This window comes from Cottoperca gobio, chromosome 19 (assembly GCF_900634415.1).
Source record: "Cottoperca gobio chromosome 19, fCotGob3.1, whole genome shotgun sequence".
Taxonomy (NCBI): Eukaryota; Metazoa; Chordata; class Actinopteri; order Perciformes; family Bovichtidae; genus Cottoperca; species Cottoperca gobio.
The window spans coordinates 17,955,998-17,974,672 of NC_041373.1; the positions used below are offsets into that span (position 1 = coordinate 17,955,998).

The following is an 18,675-nucleotide window of genomic DNA, read 5'->3' on the forward strand; positions in this document are numbered from 1 at the left end:
ACTGCTGCTCGGGGCTTGCGACTAGCAAAGATGTGGGATATCCCTCCGCGTATTGTGTATAATCTTTTCCCTATGAATGTATGAATACTGTTTAGTAATGAGTGATTGACAGACATATTCAAAGAACCGAGACAATCGATGTTCAAAGTTGTTAAAATATGTTTTATTGGTCAAACGGTTTATTCTAGTTCCAGCGGAACGACACACTGTGAACACCAGTGGTTATAAGACCATCGTTTTCGATGGTCTTCTGATTCCCGGGTTGTTAGCTGAGGAAGTAAATTTGCGGGTAACTGCGCATAGTCGGTACTACAGTACCCTCTGGGAGACCAGTACATATATATATATATATATATATATATATATATATATATATATATATGTTTTAATATATTAGCTAAATTATCAAATTAACCAGCAGTTTAGTAAAAGGGATTTTCATAGGCAACTTTACCATAATAATATAATATATAATATATAATTCTCTAGGCTTTGCTTGAAGTTGTATTATCATCATGTTGGTTTGGTTTACTGGTATAAGTTCCAATTGATGACTTTATTGCTAATAAAACATGTAACAAAGGTTTATCAGTTCAATTAAATAACAACTGGTTGTTTGCCACGACAGGTTGTGAAAAATACCTGTTGCTGTTGTTTCTCCTCTTCTTAATAAAGGTAAACAGGTCTGTAAATCTGTATTTAATAGTAATTAATAATGGGTAAATGAGTTTCGACTTTCCAATAGGACTACATTTACGGATGTCAGTAAGTCAATATTACTTAATATAGTTATTTTACAACCATCCTCCGAGTCTGTAACTGTAAATGTTGTTAAATGAATTTTGGTCCAGATGTTATGCAGTTATTTTACAGAAGGTCAGAGGTCAACTGGCTTAGTAAAGGGGTCTTCCTGAAGAATTAAAGCGCTGAAAAGACAACGCAAGTGTCATGCCAGAGGAGAATTTACGCCAGGCAGAGGGATATTTCACAACCTGGCAACCTAGAAACTCTTAATCTTTAATGTATCATAATAAATGGCATAAATAATAAAGAGGTGCGGGCCACGAGATGACACGACTTCATTCATTCATTCTTTGAATTAATATTCTTCACACAGATGCATTTTGTTAGCATGGTTTGTTCTTACCACAAGATGGCAGCCCTCCAAAGGAGACGGTGAGTAAATTCCCCATGCTCTGAAATCCTCGGTGCTCAAAGTAAATCAAGCAGAGTGCCAAACCTTTTTGTGTAATAAAACACCGGAGACAGCATTTCATCCCTTGAACTGAGGCCAACATGGGCTGCAGGACCGCTTTGAACAGAAACGGGTAATGAAGTTGGCATGAAGTATTGCAAACATTGGCACTTTCACATAATTGTCTTATCTCATGCCTTGTATGTGTTTTTAGAAGCATTGGTCTTTTTTTTAAGAACTCAGATTAAATAATGATACATGTGTGACATTAATAGCCACATATTTGTAAGGATATGGCTCAAGAAACTACAGGTGTGGTCATAGCAGCGGTCAAATACTAGTCTTTGTTTTATTGTTTTGCATGTTGAAAACATTTGAGAGGATTGGTGCCAAAAAAAGATTTAGAAATGGCTGTTCTGGTTTTCATCGATCCTCTGGACAGTGTTTTCCTCCTCTGTCATGCTTTGTGTTAGTCCTCTGGACAAATGAGAGTATATTACCTTTCATGATCCTTCTAAAGGTTGTTCCAAAGTGTCATTGTCACCATATTAAGTTGCTGTCATGCACACAAATTAAAGTGTAAATGGAAACAAGGCGTGATATCCTTTCTCCTTCATAATGCTTGTTTCAATAGCTTTGGAAATAATGAAGTCAGGTTGAAAGACGGTCATTACTTATCTTGTCTCCTGCCCATATTCTTCACTAATGGGGTTTAATCATATACAGTCTGTGGTTTTAATTCATATTTCCTCTTTCCTTAGCGTGAACCCACTGGCAGAATGAGATATTCCTTTCAGTTAATGTCGTATAAAATGCAAAAGGTAATTTGACATATAATGTGACATTCTCATTCTCGTTCTCGCTCTCTGTTCCCTAAGTAATAATGATCTGCTAAAAGATGTTTGTCTCAGGCTTATTGCGCTGTCCTGTTTGTATCATTAGTGAGTTTTTTTGTGTGTGGCAGGGGCTTTATCCTGAGAGGGGAGAGTGGATGACACGTTCGTCTCCGGCTTTCCAAAAACCACTCATGTGTCCATTAGATTTGTGGGTTTGTTTTCAGTGCACCGCTGCGTCTGCTGATGCCCTCATGATGAAGCCTGATCACCCCTTGCATTATTATTTCTCATATAGAAAGAAGTGCACTTTCCTTGAGACTGAGTCTGAATCATCAACAATACCCTGATATCATAGTCATGCATCTAAAGCTCTGCATGCACATTCACTCTTTCTCTCCGTGTTGCTGCAGAATCAGAGGGCATATTCTGTGAACCAGTTGTTTAAATAACTCAGACGGTCCCACATGCTTTGTGAGGACAGTTGTTGTTGGGCATTTTATAACGTGAGCGTTGTCCCAAGTGTCATCATAGTTTCTCCATTTCTCGTCTTTTTAATAAGCAGGAGTTCAAATTGGACGGGCAGATACCTTCTGTCTTTTGTCTAGGTGTGATGTCAGAGTAAAACATTCTGGGCTTAAGCGAGGGAGGCACAGTCTGTCACCGACGATGTTAATTGGTTCACACAGGCTTTACAAAGCTACCAAACCCTGTGTACAGCAAACTGAAGGTGTTGATGCCCAATAACTGCAGGCAGATCCTGCACCTTTCTTTCTTTCTCCTCCACGAGCATCACCCAAAATCTCTGCTCTGATATTCTCCAAACAAATGTTTCTGTGTTGTGTTTTTAAAAGCACATTTATGTACATTTGTGTTGTCACGTTGTACAATCCAAATACAAGTCGTAGAATTTATGATCGCTGCAAAAACACTTGAGATGTTGAGATTTGAAAGCATATTTCTAGACAGCCACAGTCGTCAAGGTTTCTTATCAATCCATCTAAACTGGCAGTAGTGGAAAGTAAAACTGTTATTTTACTCAAGTACAATTTTGCGGTTCTGTGTTGTGTCGTATTTCCATGTTATGCTACTTTCTACTTCTCTTAAATGTATTATTAAATATTACATTTACATATAGAATCAGAATCAGAATTTGGTTTATTGCCAAGCAGGTTTTCACATACGTTGGTGTGTAATGGTGCAAACATAAGTAGAAAAAAAAATAAGAGCAAATACAGAATTGTAACACTTTAAATATTATTAAAAAAGAAAACGTTTATAGAATAAAAATTGTGTACAAGAAATATAAATATAGAAAAAAGACTGTACAGAATATAATGACAAATATGTACTTAAACTACATTTATTTGCCAGAAGAAATTAATATAAGCTTATAGAATATATTGCATTATTTAAGATTCAGTGGTGACCTCTGACCTCATGTTCCAGATGTCTAGAAATAATTATTCCTCCACCACTGACAATAAAAACCTTGATTTCCATATGAATGAGAATCTGCTTAATAAGCCTTTTAAATGGTACAAACTGGTTAACCCTGACGGATTCAGAAGATATTTTATCCACGGCGTGCTGACGTGGTGCATTGACGTTAGTCTGAAGCTGCCTGTAAGACTGGTAACCTAGTAACAAACTACTTTTCATGTAGCTTCAGCGGCTTCATCGGATCATCACGTTCCAGCCGAGCTCCTTGCTGCTTTAAAAACAGCAACATTGAACAAATGTGTCCTCAGTGAATGAAACCAAACTGTTTCTTCTCTCATTAAAAACACAATCCCTGATTGACGGTGTGATTGGGAGCACGTTTCAAAGCACAGTGGTATGTCTTCCAGTCTGCACACCAGGCTTTATTGACCTTTCACAGCCAGGCAGGCAGCTGTGGCTAATTGTTTACCACCACATCCTGTTTCTTCGATGCTTCCTTCATTGAAGGGGCTCACCTGTATTGATAACGATGTGTCGTGCTTTTTGAAAGCCGGGAAAACAGAATCCTTAAGCGGCTTCGAGGCCTCTGAATTGTGCTGTGAAATGTGTTCATATGAACGTCGATAGCACAGCTACTCGCCTGCATATGTGTTCTTACTGTTTGGATGTTTACTAGATGAAATGATTGTGTTCGCTCCATCGCACAGAGAGCAAAATACGATGGAATCAACAGTGAAATATTGACAGACAGAAGTGTTGAGTCAACGTTGATGCCTGACATTGAAATCGACCAATTTGCCAAAACAGTAATGTTGACGGAGCATTCTCCTGAGTTAGAATCCAAAATGTCCGAAAAGTTTTCAACTTTTTCTCCTATGACGTATACATTTTGAAGTTTCATTTGTCATTGAAATAAAGTGTCACACACATCCCTAAAAACCTGGAAAGTAGTCAGACTTTCAGCACTTCTGCTTCCTTTTCTGAATGCCGCACATAACGTTGCATTTATATCGCGCTTTTCCAATCTTTGTGATCACTCAAAGCGCTTTACAACACATGTCGGCATTCACACACATTCATACAGAGAGGCTACCATACAAGGTGCACATCAGCTCGTCAGTAGTGATAACCTTTCACGCACACAGTTGGCCATCGGGAGCAATTTGGGGTTCAGTATCAAGGACACTTTGACATGCTGACTGCTGGGGCTGGAGATTGAACCACTCTATCTCCTGAGCCACAGCAGCCCACTTAAGAGACTTTAAAGTTCTGCTCCTCAACATAAAATGTGTCAGTGTATTTTGAAGCTGTGTTAAACAAGATGGTTGCAAACACGTTGTTAAGTGACACTACTGAATGTGAAAGTCATGTCCAGGGAACCAGTGCGATGCTAACTTCCAGGGTCGGCCTCCAAACACATGCCGTCTCTCCAGCACTCTATACGGCTCTGCATTTCTTCATAGAGGAATTCTAGAGGGTCGTTAGGGGGCACGAAGGTCCCCGTGTTCCAGTCCTCAGTTGATTAAAAGAGTATTTGAGTATATTGAGACAATATTGATGTAACTTGAATACATTAATGTTGAAAACATACAAATGTTGATTCAGTGGCATTCTTTTCATAGAAACTGTGAACTTTTTAGAACAAAACTCAATGTGGAGGTAACAACTGCTCTCTGTGCAGCAATACATGAATGTGTGGAGCAGAGAACATCATACACGGAACAAACAATGGACTGAGATTCAACAAAAAGATAATCACACCTTTCCACTCCTCACCACCCCCTCATCAACAGTCTTCGTTGCTTTAAAAAAATGAACTTTCCAAATAAATACTCCAACAAATGTTTGACCCAGATGCTCGGTGACGTCAACCTACTACGACCAATCCAGGAGCTTCCACGGACACCTTTTTTGGTAATCCTCTTTCCTAAGAGGAGCTGTCCGATCAGCACCACACTGCTCTCTCTTTGCGCCACAAATAGTTCCTTTGACACAAGCCACATTAACCGGGCTTACAGTGACCGAGTCACCCTTGATCGGATGTTCTGCTCAGACATGGCGACACTTTGTAGAAATTGTTATACGTGAGGTTTTTTTTTGGGTAAACCTGCACTTTTACGCACTTAATTTACGAGTGGATTTCGTAAGAGAGTTTTAAGGGGTTAGTGTTTGGCTTTTTCCCCTTGACTTTCCTTAGAGGTAAACTCTGCCGGTATGTTTTCTCTCTTGTACGGATTGTTGTGTTTGTGTGCGCTGGGCTGCGGACAACTAGCGACTAACAACCAGGCGGACGATGGGAAGCGATACATCTGCCGGGCAATACCCCTCAGCGGCGATGCCAGTTGCCCCGTGACATTATTACCCGAGCTAAACGCCGGCAGCCAGGAAGAGGAGCTGAGAAATACTGTCATGCAGCTACGAGAGACAATTTTACAGCAGAAAGAAACGATTTCCAAACAGATAGGCACCATCAACGAGCTAACCACCAAGCTGTCCCTCTGTGCCTCATCCACCGACGATAGGAAATACGACAAGGGGGCTTCCTGGGGCAAAGAGAAGCAAAACACAATGGGAGATGTTCCCAGAGATCCAAATGACACAATCGACAGTCTTGGAAAAACCATGCAAGGGCTCAAGGACCGGTTGGAGAACTTGGAGGTAAGTCTGATCCAAATGCGCAAAGCGTATGCCCTCTGTGCCAAAGCCATGCGTAAAAGTTTGATTCTCGGAGCGGATTTATAGGATTAGCACACCTTGTGGACTCACTTCTCAGTAGACCAGCTCTTCATCATTATTACAATCATTACGTGCAGATCAAACAGGTATCTGTGAGAACGAGATTAATTGTCTAATTGAGCAGCTTTATTTTAAGCACCTGATAGGACACCTCTCACCTGTCCCGCCCTGCCCCTATGTTGTTGCATGTGTGTTTACTTTGCTTGTCCGATCAAACACGATCGTAGTCTTAAAGGAGAATTACGCACAATTTCATAATCCATACACCAGTCCTATGATCTAAGACACTCTCTCCCAAATCCAAAAACGAGAGTGCTAAAACTCAAATGTATGATGTCATCAGGTATAAAGTCTGAAGTCTCTGCATAGACACTGAATTGGGATTTAATAGATGACTCCCAGGGGAATGTTCTGAGTTCATACATTTTCTGTTTTGGAGAACCTACGATAGAATAAAAACATCCTGTGGGTCCATTAGTTCATTGTCTTTGGAGAAGCTCCCCACTTAATACACGTATACAATCCTGACATTATTTGCAGGCGTGTCAATCAGTCATACATAAGAGTGGATTTATAGAGCACTCATGTAAGTCATCACTTGTGGCTCTCAGGGGGGCCCTGGTGATCTCTGTGCACTTCCTGCTTATGCCATCCTGTCCATCCTTTCATAGCAACAGCATCTGCGGGCCAACGTATCCGGCGCCTCGTTCCCCAGTGAGCTCCGCGACCTGCTGCAGCGTCGCCTCAGGGAGCTGGAGAAGCAGCTCCTGAAGAAAGTCAGCAACCTGGAGGAGGAGAAGAGCATGCTGTCCAATGCCACAGCCGCCTACAGGCTGAAGACGGAGAGCACGCTGAGTGCCCTGGTGGACAGGATCAGCGAGCTGGAGAAAGGTAAAGGAAAGCACCGTCAGCAACTCTGGTAGGTAAGGTAGTAGAGAGGATGAGTCAACGTTATATTGTACATGGTGCTGCACAGAAGGAACATTCAAATAATAAAGCATACAAGCTATCCTACATCTACTGCACTAATGGAGAGGAGGCAGAGGAAGGCACTCAGGGGAATAAAAGAGTTGAGAGGGTCTGATGAATCAGAGACAGGGTCACAGACGTGGACATTTCTTTCATAAAAGACACTTTTGTTGAGGTTTTCCATCACGACCGTCTGTGAATTAAACATAAAGGAATGTGATGCTGATATTGTTTCAACACTTTCATTCCAAGGTAGCTGTGAACTAATTTAAGAAGCTCGGGCCATAAAGCAAACTGAACTCCGACAAGCTTTGAATGACCGCTCACGTGCACAATGATGATGGTCTCTTCAAGGGCAAACTTACTGGATCACATAACAGTTAATTGAATGCAATAAATGTCCTTACTCTAGTGCAATACTAACATATATACTAGTGCACTAATTACATTTATTCTAATGCACTAATTACATTTATTCTAATGCACTAATTACATTTATTCTAATGCAATAATTAATCAAATCAAATCAAATCAAATCAAATCAAATTTATTTGTATAGCCCACTATCACAAATTATACATTTGTCTCAGTGTGCTTTACAGACTGTACAGGATACAACACCCTCTGTCCTTAGACCCTCTGTCTTTAGACCCTCTGTCTTTAGACCCTCTGTCCTTAGACCCTCTGTCTTTAGACCCTCTGTCTTTAGACCCTCTGTCTTTAGACCCTCTGTCCTTAGACCCTCTGTCCTCAGACCCTCTGTCTTTAGACCCTCTGTCTTTAGACCCTCTGTCCTTAGACCCTCTGTCCTTAGACCCTCTGTCTTTAGACCCTCTGTCTTTAGACCCTCTGTCCTTAGACCCTCTGTCCTTAGACCCTCTGTCTTTAGACCCTCTGTCCTTACACCCTCTGTCTTTAGACCCTCTGTCCTTAGACCCTCTGTCCTTAGACCCTCTGTCTTTAGACCCTCTGTCCTTACACCCTTTGTCCTTAGACCCTCTGTTCTTAGACCCTCTGTCCTTACACCCTCTGTCCTTAGACCCTCTGTCCTTAGACCCTCTGTCTTTAGACCCTCTGTCCTTAGACCCTCTGTCCTTACACCCTTTGTCCTTAGACCCTCTGTTCTTAGACCCTCTGTCCTTACACCCTCTGTCCTTAGACCCTCTGTCCTTACACCCTCTGTCCTTAGACCCTCTGTCTTTAGACCCTCTGTCCTTACACCATCTGTCCTTAGACCCTCTGTTCTTAGACCAATGCTCTAGTTGGTTTATAAGGTACTATGAGATCTTTAAGATATGCTGGAGCCTGACCATTAATTGCTTTGTAAGTCAGGAGAAGGATTTTGAATTCTATTCTGTATTTTACCGGGAGCCAGTGCAGAGCAGCTAATACAGGAGTAATATGATCCCGTTTCCTTGTTCTTGTCAATACACGTGCTGCTGCATTTTGGATCAACTGAAGAGTCTTAAGCGACTTTTTGGGACAACCTGATAACAATGAGTTGCATTAATCCAGCCTTGAAGTAACAAATGCATGGACTAGTTGTTCTGCATCATTTTGAGACAGGATGTGTCTTATTTTTGCAATGTTACGTAGATGAAAGAAGGCAGACCTTGAGATTTGTTTTATGTGGGAGTTAAACGACAGATCTTGATCAAAGATGACGCCAAGATTCCTTACAGTGGTGCTGGAGGCCAAGTTAATGCCGTCCAGAGCTTCTATGTCATTAGAAAATGCGTTTTGGAGGCGTTTAGGGCCAAGTATAATAACTTCAGTTTTGTCTGTTTAACATCAAAATGTTGCTAAACATCCAAGGTGTTATGTCCTTAAGGCTTGAAGTTTAGCTAATTGATTGGTTTCATCTGGTTTAATTGATAGATATAATTGGGTATCATCCGCATAACAGTGAAAGTTTATAGAGTGGTTCCTTATAATATTGCCCAAAGGAAGCATATATAAGGTGAATAGAATCGGTCCAAGTACAGAACCCTGCGGAGCTCCAAGACTGACTATGGCTGTCATGGAGGATTTATCGTTAACAAGTACAAATTGAAATCGCTCAGATAAATAATCTGATCAGCGCAGCTAAATTTAGTTGTTTTCTCTACAACAAAAATAAAAGCTTTCTATTCTTTTCTAAAACACCTGATGGGACACCTCTCACCTGTCCCGCCCTGACCCTTTATATCTCTCTCTCTCTGTCTCATTGCAGGAGGAGGAGACTTCAAGTCCCCAGAGCAGTTTAAACTGTCCCTCCCCCAGCGGACCAACTACTTGTATGGCCGCATCACCAAGAGCCTGCCAGAGATGTACGCTTTCACGCTCTGCATGTGGATCAAGTCCAGCGCCAGTCCTGGCATAGGGACGCCGTTCTCTTACGGTGTACCGGGACAAGCCAATGAGATTGTGCTGATCGAATGGGGCAATAACCCGATAGAGCTGCTTATCAATGACAAGGCAAGTAGTTTTCATTCAACAGCCGTACTATTCATGCGCTTTTATGTAAGCAAACCACAGCTAAGTACTTTAAAACAAACATCATAGGTCGCACAGTTACCTTTGGAGGTACGTGATGGAAAGTGGCACCACATCTGCATCGCCTGGACCACAAGGGACGGACAATGGGACGCTTACCAAGATGGAGGGAAGCTGGGAAGCGGGGACAACCTGGCCGCCTGGCACCCAATCAAACCCGGGGGGGTCATCATCCTGGGGCAGGAGCAGGTAAGGAAGTGCAGTAGGTACCCGTGTGTTTGATGCAAGCCTGTAACTGTAGTTAGTCGAGCTCCTTCGCCGTGATCGAAGAAAGCATCTCCCATATTTATTTTTAATTCCACAGAACAGCGCACCAACAATGTCCCGTGAACTGTTCAGTGCAGCATTGTTCACATTATCACGAGTCAAACACTTCCATCTGTAATGTCAAGTAGCTCTGCAGCGAGCAGGGTTATTTATAGAGCACCTTTACAATCTGCAGATGGGAACCAGATCAAGCACACCTGAAGCAGCAGTAATAAGAAGGTGGCAGGTTAGCGTGACAAAACAACTTCCACATCTTCTTCTGGATTAAACTGTGCATAATTAAGAAACGTCAGAATGAGAAACATCAGGAGGGTAATGTTGTGTGTTTGAAGGATTACCAGTGGACATGTTCTAGCTGAATGGATGACGACAGTGTGAAAAGCAGAACATTTAATGCATTTCTGTTTAAAGAAATGTGTTTTTAAACTCCAGGAAGGGTAATCGGTCTGTCGGTCCACCTCTTTGCTTCAGAAATATCTCAATAATTGTATCTCGTGCCACCAGCTGATCAACGCTTTCAGTTATCCAGTAAAATGTCTCAACACAGATGGATTTCCCACCACATTATATACAGATATTCATAATATTCTCAGATGATGTGCTCGAATGATCCCCTGTCAGTTTACTTCAGTGCCATAATGAGGTTGACACTATTGGATTGATTGATTCATGTCCCCTTCAGGAACATAATACACTCCGTATACTGCCTCCTACATATTGACAGTGCACAATAATAGTGTGTTGAATGTAATCACAATGCAGACGGATGCATTGGGTGTAATAAGGTGTGACGTGCCGACGATTAAACAAGCATTGTAGTAACACATTTCCACTGAGGTGGACAATAAAGTCAGTCTAATCTCTTTAGTCTTCTTAATCAAAGCTTAATTAAGACTTTATCAGTGGCATTTCAGAGATTTACACACATTTACTCACACGTTTCAGGTGCTTCAACATTTGCAAGCGTTGAACAGAACAAGTTATAAAACACCTCATTAAACCCGAACGTTTTATTGACTAGTCCCACGAGTCCTTCCTCCACCTCAGAAAGATAATTACCTTTGATTGTATTGTCTGTTGATGCTTTCTAAATTGATATCCTGCTGTTTATGGCCCTTGCAGGACGTGGTGGGCGGGCGCTTTGATGCCGGACAGGCCTTCGTGGGCGAGCTGAGTCAGGTGAACATGTGGGACCGTGTTCTGAAGCCGGTCGAGATCCAGTCCATGGCTAACTGCAGCTCTTATGTCGCTGGGAATGTGATCTCCTGGCTAGCAACCAACGTTGAAGTCTTTGGCAGGGGAGCGTTCAAGCGGCCCCTGGAGATGTGTCAGGAGCGCCTGCCTAACGCTTAAAACTCTTGTGCCTCTCTTTAGATTAGCTGCTGTTTCCGTCCACTCAGCATTTGTTTATTGTCTGCTCGGTGGTTCACAGACTTTACGTTGCAGTTTTGTTTATATCTGTTCTGCACAGAGAGATGTTTGATGATCATGAGGTCATGTGGAGACTGAACGCCGTCATTGACCGGCGGCACAGACTGACTAAAGTACAATCTTTCAACACACCCACCACTAAGGTTCAAGTTCCCTTTAGGTATCGGTGCTAAGACATCCTTTACTGTACATCCTCATCCCCACACAGACTCCCACACACCCCTCCCTCCACACTCGAGAGCTTCTCGGTAATGAAAATCCACTGTAGTCCGGCGCAGACGCACTGCTACTACAACAAGGTCCAGACGAGCTGACAGTTTGGCATTAACATGTGAGTGGGTGTTGCGTGCAGTGTGGGAGTAAAGGGAGGAAAGATTAAAGGTCTGGCTAATGTTATGTCTATTGCTTAACTAGGGAATGGGCTTAGAGCCAACTTCAATCACACCTGTTATCCTGACATGTCAAAGGGAGTACAACTGGGAGCGATTTGACACTTTGTCTGTTATGTGTCGCTGGTAGTTAGAGCATGATGTAACTTAATGATATGGCAGGAGCGCTACTGTTGACCCAGTTTTACAGCCTTCATTTAAGTTTAAACGCTTCATTCTTAGCGTACATGACCAGTGATACTAGCGAGTCTATCACAGTGCTTTCTATCCTTGCCTTTATTCATTGGAATGAAACCTGTTTAAATGGTGGAAATATATCCATTGCTTCATTGTTGTGAGATATCTCGATTTGTAACAACTTAAACCGATCAAGACTTTCAAAAATGTATTTTCAATGTGTCGTGTCATTTTACGATATTAAGTGTCCAGAGAAATGTTTTTTATTTCTGTAATCTCTATTTTTAGCACATGTGTAAGGCTTTGTCTGTCCTGTCATGTGGCCTTCTTATGGAGACCTAAGTGCCATTAAATGTTTTCTAAGTGTTTAGAAAATCCTTTGCTTTGCCAATAAATGAAAATGACTGCTGCAAACATGTTGTTTTTATCTGCCAGACTCTCATTGTAAGCTATCCAGTGCACTTCCTGCTATCTATTTGACACATATTTGGTATTTAATCATCAGATCGACACCAGTTTAAAGTCTCCTCGCCTCTTGGTGAGCGCAATGGTCTCGCTGGGGAAGTGACATGAATGACACAAGTTAATTACACAGGCTGAGCGGGATCTCCAGGCTCAGATGGTTCGGGTCAAGACAACAACAGGTGTCCTTGGGTGGCATTAGCAACACTTAGCAGATGAGGGAGGCGAAAGGTCGGGGGTGGCGTCACTTACAAACTCCCTCAGACAAAGCAGCTCTTTCTAACCACACACTGCTCTGAACACACATGAAGTCGGGCTGAAGCTGTGTATCTTTGAAGGCCGTAGAGTACGAGCTTCAATAAAAGCCAGACTAATGAAAGTGTAAAGTTTACCAGCTGAAGCTGAGCAAAGCTGAACAATCAATAAGTTGTGCAAAGAAGGTTTTTACAGGTTGTTTTAACTTAATGAAACTTCTAAAGTGGAAGTTCAACTTTATTATCGACGTGTCTATTTTATGTGTTGACCTTTATATTCTTCTGTATCAATGCACCTCTTCCATATGGGATCATACAAGGCACATTTGTGTCTTTGGAGACAAGGATCTGGGTTTGTCGTTGCAGACTTTACATCTTTCGGTGAAGTCGTCTCATTTATTTGTACAATACACACACGGCTTCCTTTCAGGTGCTCGTCTCTGGACACGATGTGTGCCTCTTCACAACGTGTCATTATCTAATGGCACAGGATGAAAGGAGAAGAAAGAAAGAGAAGTCTGTATGTGTTCATACTTTATTACATCGCTCCTCCCTTTCCAAGTGTGTAGAAAGAACTTTCTTTATCTTCATCTACTCAGATTTGAAGTTATGTGCCTAACATCTACCCACTAGTGATAGGAGATATGCACGCATATATTTTTAGGTTTGTTCCTCGTGAATCTTCACACATGACTTGCTTCAGTGAGCTAAATGTTCTTCTAAAAACTGTGGACGGCTGCAGACTTTCCCCACAGCAGTGTTCCAGCTCAAGGTCGATCCTCTAATTGAAGCGAGGTATTCATTCTCAGCTCCTGCAGCTTCCCGCGGCGTCTCTGAAAGCCGGCATTCATCAGGAGACTCACAATTAATAATGTTGTGACATCTCTGACAGAGAACGAGCCGTCATTAAACACCGGTGAGGTAAAAATAATCTCGACGTCAGCGTGGTGGGAAAGATTCAAGGGTTTGATTTATGTGAGGTTTTCAAATACAGTGCCTCCTGTTCAGGTAGCTTGTGTTCAACTTCAACTCTTTTCTTTTGTAAATAATTAGCAATATACTTCATGCCAAACATGTCTCATTATATATCTGCATTTATTTTCCTGTTTGTGTCAAACATTTTGGACCAGACTGACTATTGTGCAGACATTCATGGTGTCCAGAGGATGAATCCTAACGACTTTGCACATATAAATATATATATATATATATAATAAGTCCAGTGATGACGTCCCAAATCCATAACACAAACAGATATCTGCATGTTTTTAGTATATAGTGTATTAAAGTATCCTCAAAGCAGACAATATTCATGCAAAATCCAATTAAATCTGAGGGAAAGCATTAGAATGTAGTTTATTTTCAAGAATTCAAACATCAAAGATCAAAGGTAACATATGTTTTATGTGTTAACTTGTTATTTTACTGGAAAGCAAAGCAACACAAGGCTCAAATTAATACATGTATATAAATAACAACATGAATAAGTGATCTATTTATAAATGATCCATTCACAGCATGCTTAAATCGACACTCATTGCTTAAACATGACCTGCGATTGTGCTATTAATGTATTATAAGTGTATTTGAATGTCAGCCTGAGCGCTGGGACTAATTGATCACCATATAGTTTATAGAAAATACAGAAAGCATGTGAACTATACACACAGGCTCCGTGTATGCAGTGCACGTTCACAGATTTATCTTTATACATCTATAACATGGTGATATGTGGGATGAGAATTGTTGTGTAACGTTACATGCACATGTGTCCACAGTGATGCTAAGAGTACGGACTCCCAAACTGCAGGAGAAGTGGCTCTTTCTCTCCCCTCCGCGCGCTGGAGAAGTTCAAATGAATCTGGCTTTGACACTCAGAGTATTGGTTCTTCAGGAATATAGCGTTACTGGAAGTAGCAATCTGCAACAACAAAAAACAGATTTAAAAAGTGTTTTCAAAGTTGCTTTTTTAGATTAAATAGAGTTGAAGAATCTGAAGACATTTCTGGACCACACGTGATTTATTTCTGGGCACAGATCGCCTCCTTGTGGTCATAAAGTGCAACTTCTTACCACTTTAAACCCTGTAATGGTAATAAATAGATGTTGAAGTGTAAAGTAATACTTCATGTTCATTGCAACACGTTCAGTTCTGTACCTGAGGTCTGTTGTGATGCCGAGGGCGGCAGGCGATGACGGCGATGAAGGAGAAGGTTGCCAGAAGAATGGCAGCACATGACAGGATGAAGAACATGTGGCTGTTATCTGAAACAGAATTCAGTCACGGTGAAACAACAACTCTAACAACGTCTTATTTTGATGCAGTTTCTGAAACTGGATATTTTAGAAATGTAGGGAAGCTTGAGAGGCAAGAAACAAAACAAACAGTTTTCTCTCCTGTGTTTATGACTTTTTTTTGGCAGGATAATCTAAATTCCTTTAAATAATCTCTGAAGCAAAACAGGACAAAATGTTTTGCCAGGATAATGTTTTTAATTTAATCATCTGGACAAAAATCAATAACAAATAAACAGCAAACACTAAAAAATGCCAAAGAAATTGGGGAAACATGGGGGAAATGATTCTAGAAAGACTTTACAGATTAAATAATAATAGTAATAATAGTAATAAAAACAATAACAATAATAATAGTAATAGTAATAATAATCATGATAATAACAATAATAATAATAATAATAATAATAATGATAATAATGATAATAATGATAATAATGATAATAATGATAATGATAATGATAATAATAATAATAATAATAATAATGATAATAATAATAATAATAATAATAATAATAATAATAAAAATCATGATAATAATAATAATAATAATAATGATAATAATAATAATCATGATAATAATAATAATAATCATGATAATAATAATCATGATAATAATAATAATAATAATAATAATGATAATGATAATGATAATGATAATGATAATAATAATAATCATGATAATAATAATAATAATAATAATAATAATAATAATAATGATAATGATAATGATAATGATAATGATAATGATAATAATAATAATCATGATAATAATAATAATGATAATGATAATGATAATGATAATAATAATAATAATAATAATAATAATAATAATAATAATAATAATAATCATGATAATAATAATAATCATGATAATAATAATAATAATAATAATAATAATAATAATAATAATAATAATAATAAGGAACTAAGAAAGATTATTCTGGCAAAACATTTTATTCATATATTCTTAAATCATAAAAAGAAAATGATTTAGATCAGACTTAGAAAATAGACCACAAGAATGTTTAGTTTGGTTGTTTTACATGTTAGGTATGCACTGCATGTCAGCTCATGTAAACCATTAAAGTCACATTCAGTATCTGAGTGGCACGGAGAGAAACATTATCTTTAATCTGTCTGAACCAGAAGCCACACAGCAGAAGCTCTGTACACACCGTACACCACACTATGAGGCTGTTGTCTTCAATACCAAATGTCTATATATACATATATAGACATTTGGTTTGGTATTGAATATGTCTCTGCGTACCAGCTAATGAGAAGCTGACACTAAAAGCTGGTTATTATGAGTTTTTGTTGGATAACAACGGCAGCGAATCAGTTGAGCACAGCAGACATGTGCAGAGCAAAGTGTCCCGGATTCCTCAATTTCCCCTTTTCCCTCTGCATCTGTGGAACTAACGCGTCTCAACGTGGTACGTTTTATCTGAAACACCTCGTGACATAACACACAGCTTCTCTCAGCTTCAAGAATCATTATGATTGTGAAAAGACCATCATAAGACATGTGTTATTCAAAGTGTTACCAAATAAATAAGTGTGTGTATAATAACAACATTTTAACAACTGAATTGAAAAGGGACATTAACTTTAATCATTTTAATAAACAAATAAATACACAAATATTCTGTGTGTGTGTGTGTGTGTGTGTGTGTGTGTGTGTGTGTGTGTGTGTGTGTGTGTCACTCACTGTTTCTCTTGACATTAAGGCTGAAGGAGGTCTGCAGTTTGCTGATCTCATTGCGGACGCTGATGTCCAAGCAGTGGACGCCGGCAGAGGTGAAGGTGTGGTTCAGTCGCAGAGTGTTTTCATACAGCATGGTCAGCGTGCAGCCCCCCGTCGTGTCCGGCACACAGTTGGGCAGGAAGCGCCAGCACACCCACATGGGAGGACTAAAGACACACACACACACACGCACACACACACACATTATATAGTAAAGAGAGAGGATAATATTCTTTTTTATCCTGATAATTAAATGTTTTAACTTGAATTGATCATATTGGTGTATTGCAGGAAAGTCTTTAATTGCAATAAACACACAGAACACACAGAAACAAAATGCAGTTTACCTTCCATCAACATGAAAAGCCAGACTGGTGTTCTGAGACACCTCGTAATCTGAAGGCCCCTTCAGCTCGATGTTTTTAATGGCATCTACAAATTAACTTCAGTTGTTAGTCATTGATTCATCGGTTTGAGCTCAACTTTACTTATAAATCCGTTTTGACAGTTAATTTAGCACTCAACATCTAATCGGATACACAGCCAATAAACATCATACAATGAATAAACAACACAAAGACATGAAACACACATTAGATATCATCATAATACATTGTAATGAATCAGTTTTCTATAATTAAATGAGGTAAACTGCACACAAACTGAAATATCAAAGTACAAACCGAGCACTTGGACATCCTTGGAGTAGACGTCAGTGAAAGGAAGAGCATATTTGGTCACATTCACTCCTACTTTCAGCCGCAGTGTGTAGTTCCCAGATGCAGAGTAATGATAGCGGACCACCGGCTCCGTCCCCTGGATCACCTCCCTGCATCAAAAGAAGCTTTAAGAGATAAAGAAAAGCATCTTTCTTTCATGTTTCACATATGCAAAGTCATCGTACCCGTTCCCTAAGTCCCACGTGTAGGAGAACTTTGCCAAACTGAGATTCTTTTGGGGATCGAAGAGTTCAAACATGGTCTCAGTGGGAATATATGAAGCCAGTTCTCCTGTGTCCCTCACATACGTGGCATTTCCCTCCATCTGATAGAAAGTCAACTTCCCTGCAATATTTTCTGTTTGAAAAGAAAGCATACTCTTAGTTCTGCAGCCAGGTGTAAGAACAGTCTACATGCTGGATGACCTACCCAAATCTATCAAAGGGTGTAATGTCTCAGCCACACCGAGGGCAGCCGCAGGAAGCAGCATCAAGATCCACGCAACATTTCTTCTGCAGGCAAACATCCCACAGTTTAAATCTGTCAAAGGTCTGAAATGTAATAGATGTTTAGGTTTACCTGTCCATATCTGCTGGTCCTCAGAAGGACTTCAAGTAGAAATAAAGTGAGTCCTGAGAGCAGAGCGGCATGGGGGAGGACGTGGGGGTGTAGTGGCATCTTCTGACAGCATGCAGCAAAAGGCTTGAAATTGTCACCATGCGTTTCAATCATGTGGCTCGAGAACAACAACCAGCTTCTGAGAAGGACGCTCCGGCCTGGCTCGCGGTGCTGTCAGTGGCGTGTAGGGCATCTGTCCCAGATGTGGCGAGTTAAAGATTTAAACAAAGAAAGAGCACATTTCATAAGGAGAGTGGAGGTCTATTGATATCCACATGGTGGTGCTAACAACTCAAAAAGAAGGTTGTTCAAAGGGACTATTCCTAAATTATGTTTAGATGAAGTATGTGTAATAGAAATATTATTAACATTTTATTGTTGGGCTATTTTGTTGGCTGGTTACTTCTTTTATCTGGCTTTATTATCTCATTATGGAACTCAGAAACTAAATCTGCAGCTGGTTTTAAATCTCTTCTTAAAGCTTTTCTGTTTGTGAAAGCTTTTGAAAACGTTTGGTATATGTTTTTATTTATACTATTTGTTTTTTAAATTCATTGTATTGCTTTCACTTCCTCTGTGCTGCTGTCCTATATTCTCATTGT

At 40.1% G+C, this 18,675-nt stretch overlaps 2 protein-coding genes across 3 annotated transcripts; one reads left to right on the top strand and one right to left on the bottom strand.

The window, feature by feature from the left end:
• The first annotated feature begins 5,416 nt into the window (after positions 1-5,416).
• Positions 5,417-12,383, top strand: nptx2b (neuronal pentraxin IIb). Of its 2 annotated transcripts, none has more exons than XM_029456377.1 (5): positions 5,417-6,129; positions 6,885-7,098; positions 9,389-9,633; positions 9,721-9,900; positions 11,101-12,383. In XM_029456377.1, exons 1-5 carry the CDS (start codon positions 5,686-5,688, stop codon positions 11,329-11,331), a joined length of 1,314 nt encoding a protein of 437 aa, XP_029312237.1. In that variant the 5' UTR covers positions 5,417-5,685; the 3' UTR covers positions 11,332-12,383. The 2 variants fall into 2 exon arrangements, with proteins under 2 accessions (XP_029312237.1, XP_029312236.1); XM_029456376.1 differs by having other exon boundaries at positions 5,422-6,129; positions 6,879-7,098.
• A 1,628-nt stretch (positions 12,384-14,011) lies between these two features.
• tmem130 (transmembrane protein 130) lies at positions 14,012-17,831 on the bottom strand. Its single transcript, XM_029456751.1, has 6 exons — positions 17,641-17,831; positions 17,420-17,565; positions 17,084-17,168; positions 16,701-16,903; positions 14,850-14,956; positions 14,012-14,612 (listed from the first exon to the last, which is right to left on the bottom strand). Exons 1-6 carry the CDS (start codon positions 17,829-17,831, stop codon positions 14,475-14,477), a joined length of 870 nt encoding a protein of 289 aa, XP_029312611.1. The 3' UTR covers positions 14,012-14,474.
• Between the last annotated feature and the right edge of the window lie 844 nt (positions 17,832-18,675).

Coding starts and splice junctions, on each gene's coding strand:
- nptx2b (XM_029456376.1), top strand. CDS start 5,686: ATGTTTTCTCTCTTGTACGGATTGTTGTGTTTGTGTGCGCTGGGCTGC. Junction 9,634..9,720: donor AGCTGCTTATCAATGACAAG/GCAAGTAGTTTT, acceptor CAAACATCATAG/GTCGCACAGTTACCTTTGGA. Junction 9,901..11,100: donor TCATCCTGGGGCAGGAGCAG/GTAAGGAAGTGC, acceptor TGGCCCTTGCAG/GACGTGGTGGGCGGGCGCTT.
- tmem130 (XM_029456751.1), bottom strand. CDS start 17,831: ATGCTTTCTTTTCAAACAGAAAATATTGCAGGGAAGTTGACTTTCTAT. Junction 14,957..16,700: donor CCTTAATGTCAAGAGAAACA/GTGAGTGACACA, acceptor ATTCTGTTTCAG/ATAACAGCCACATGTTCTTC. Junction 14,613..14,849: donor GGCATCACAACAGACCTCAG/GTACAGAACTGA, acceptor TTGTTGTTGCAG/ATTGCTACTTCCAGTAACGC.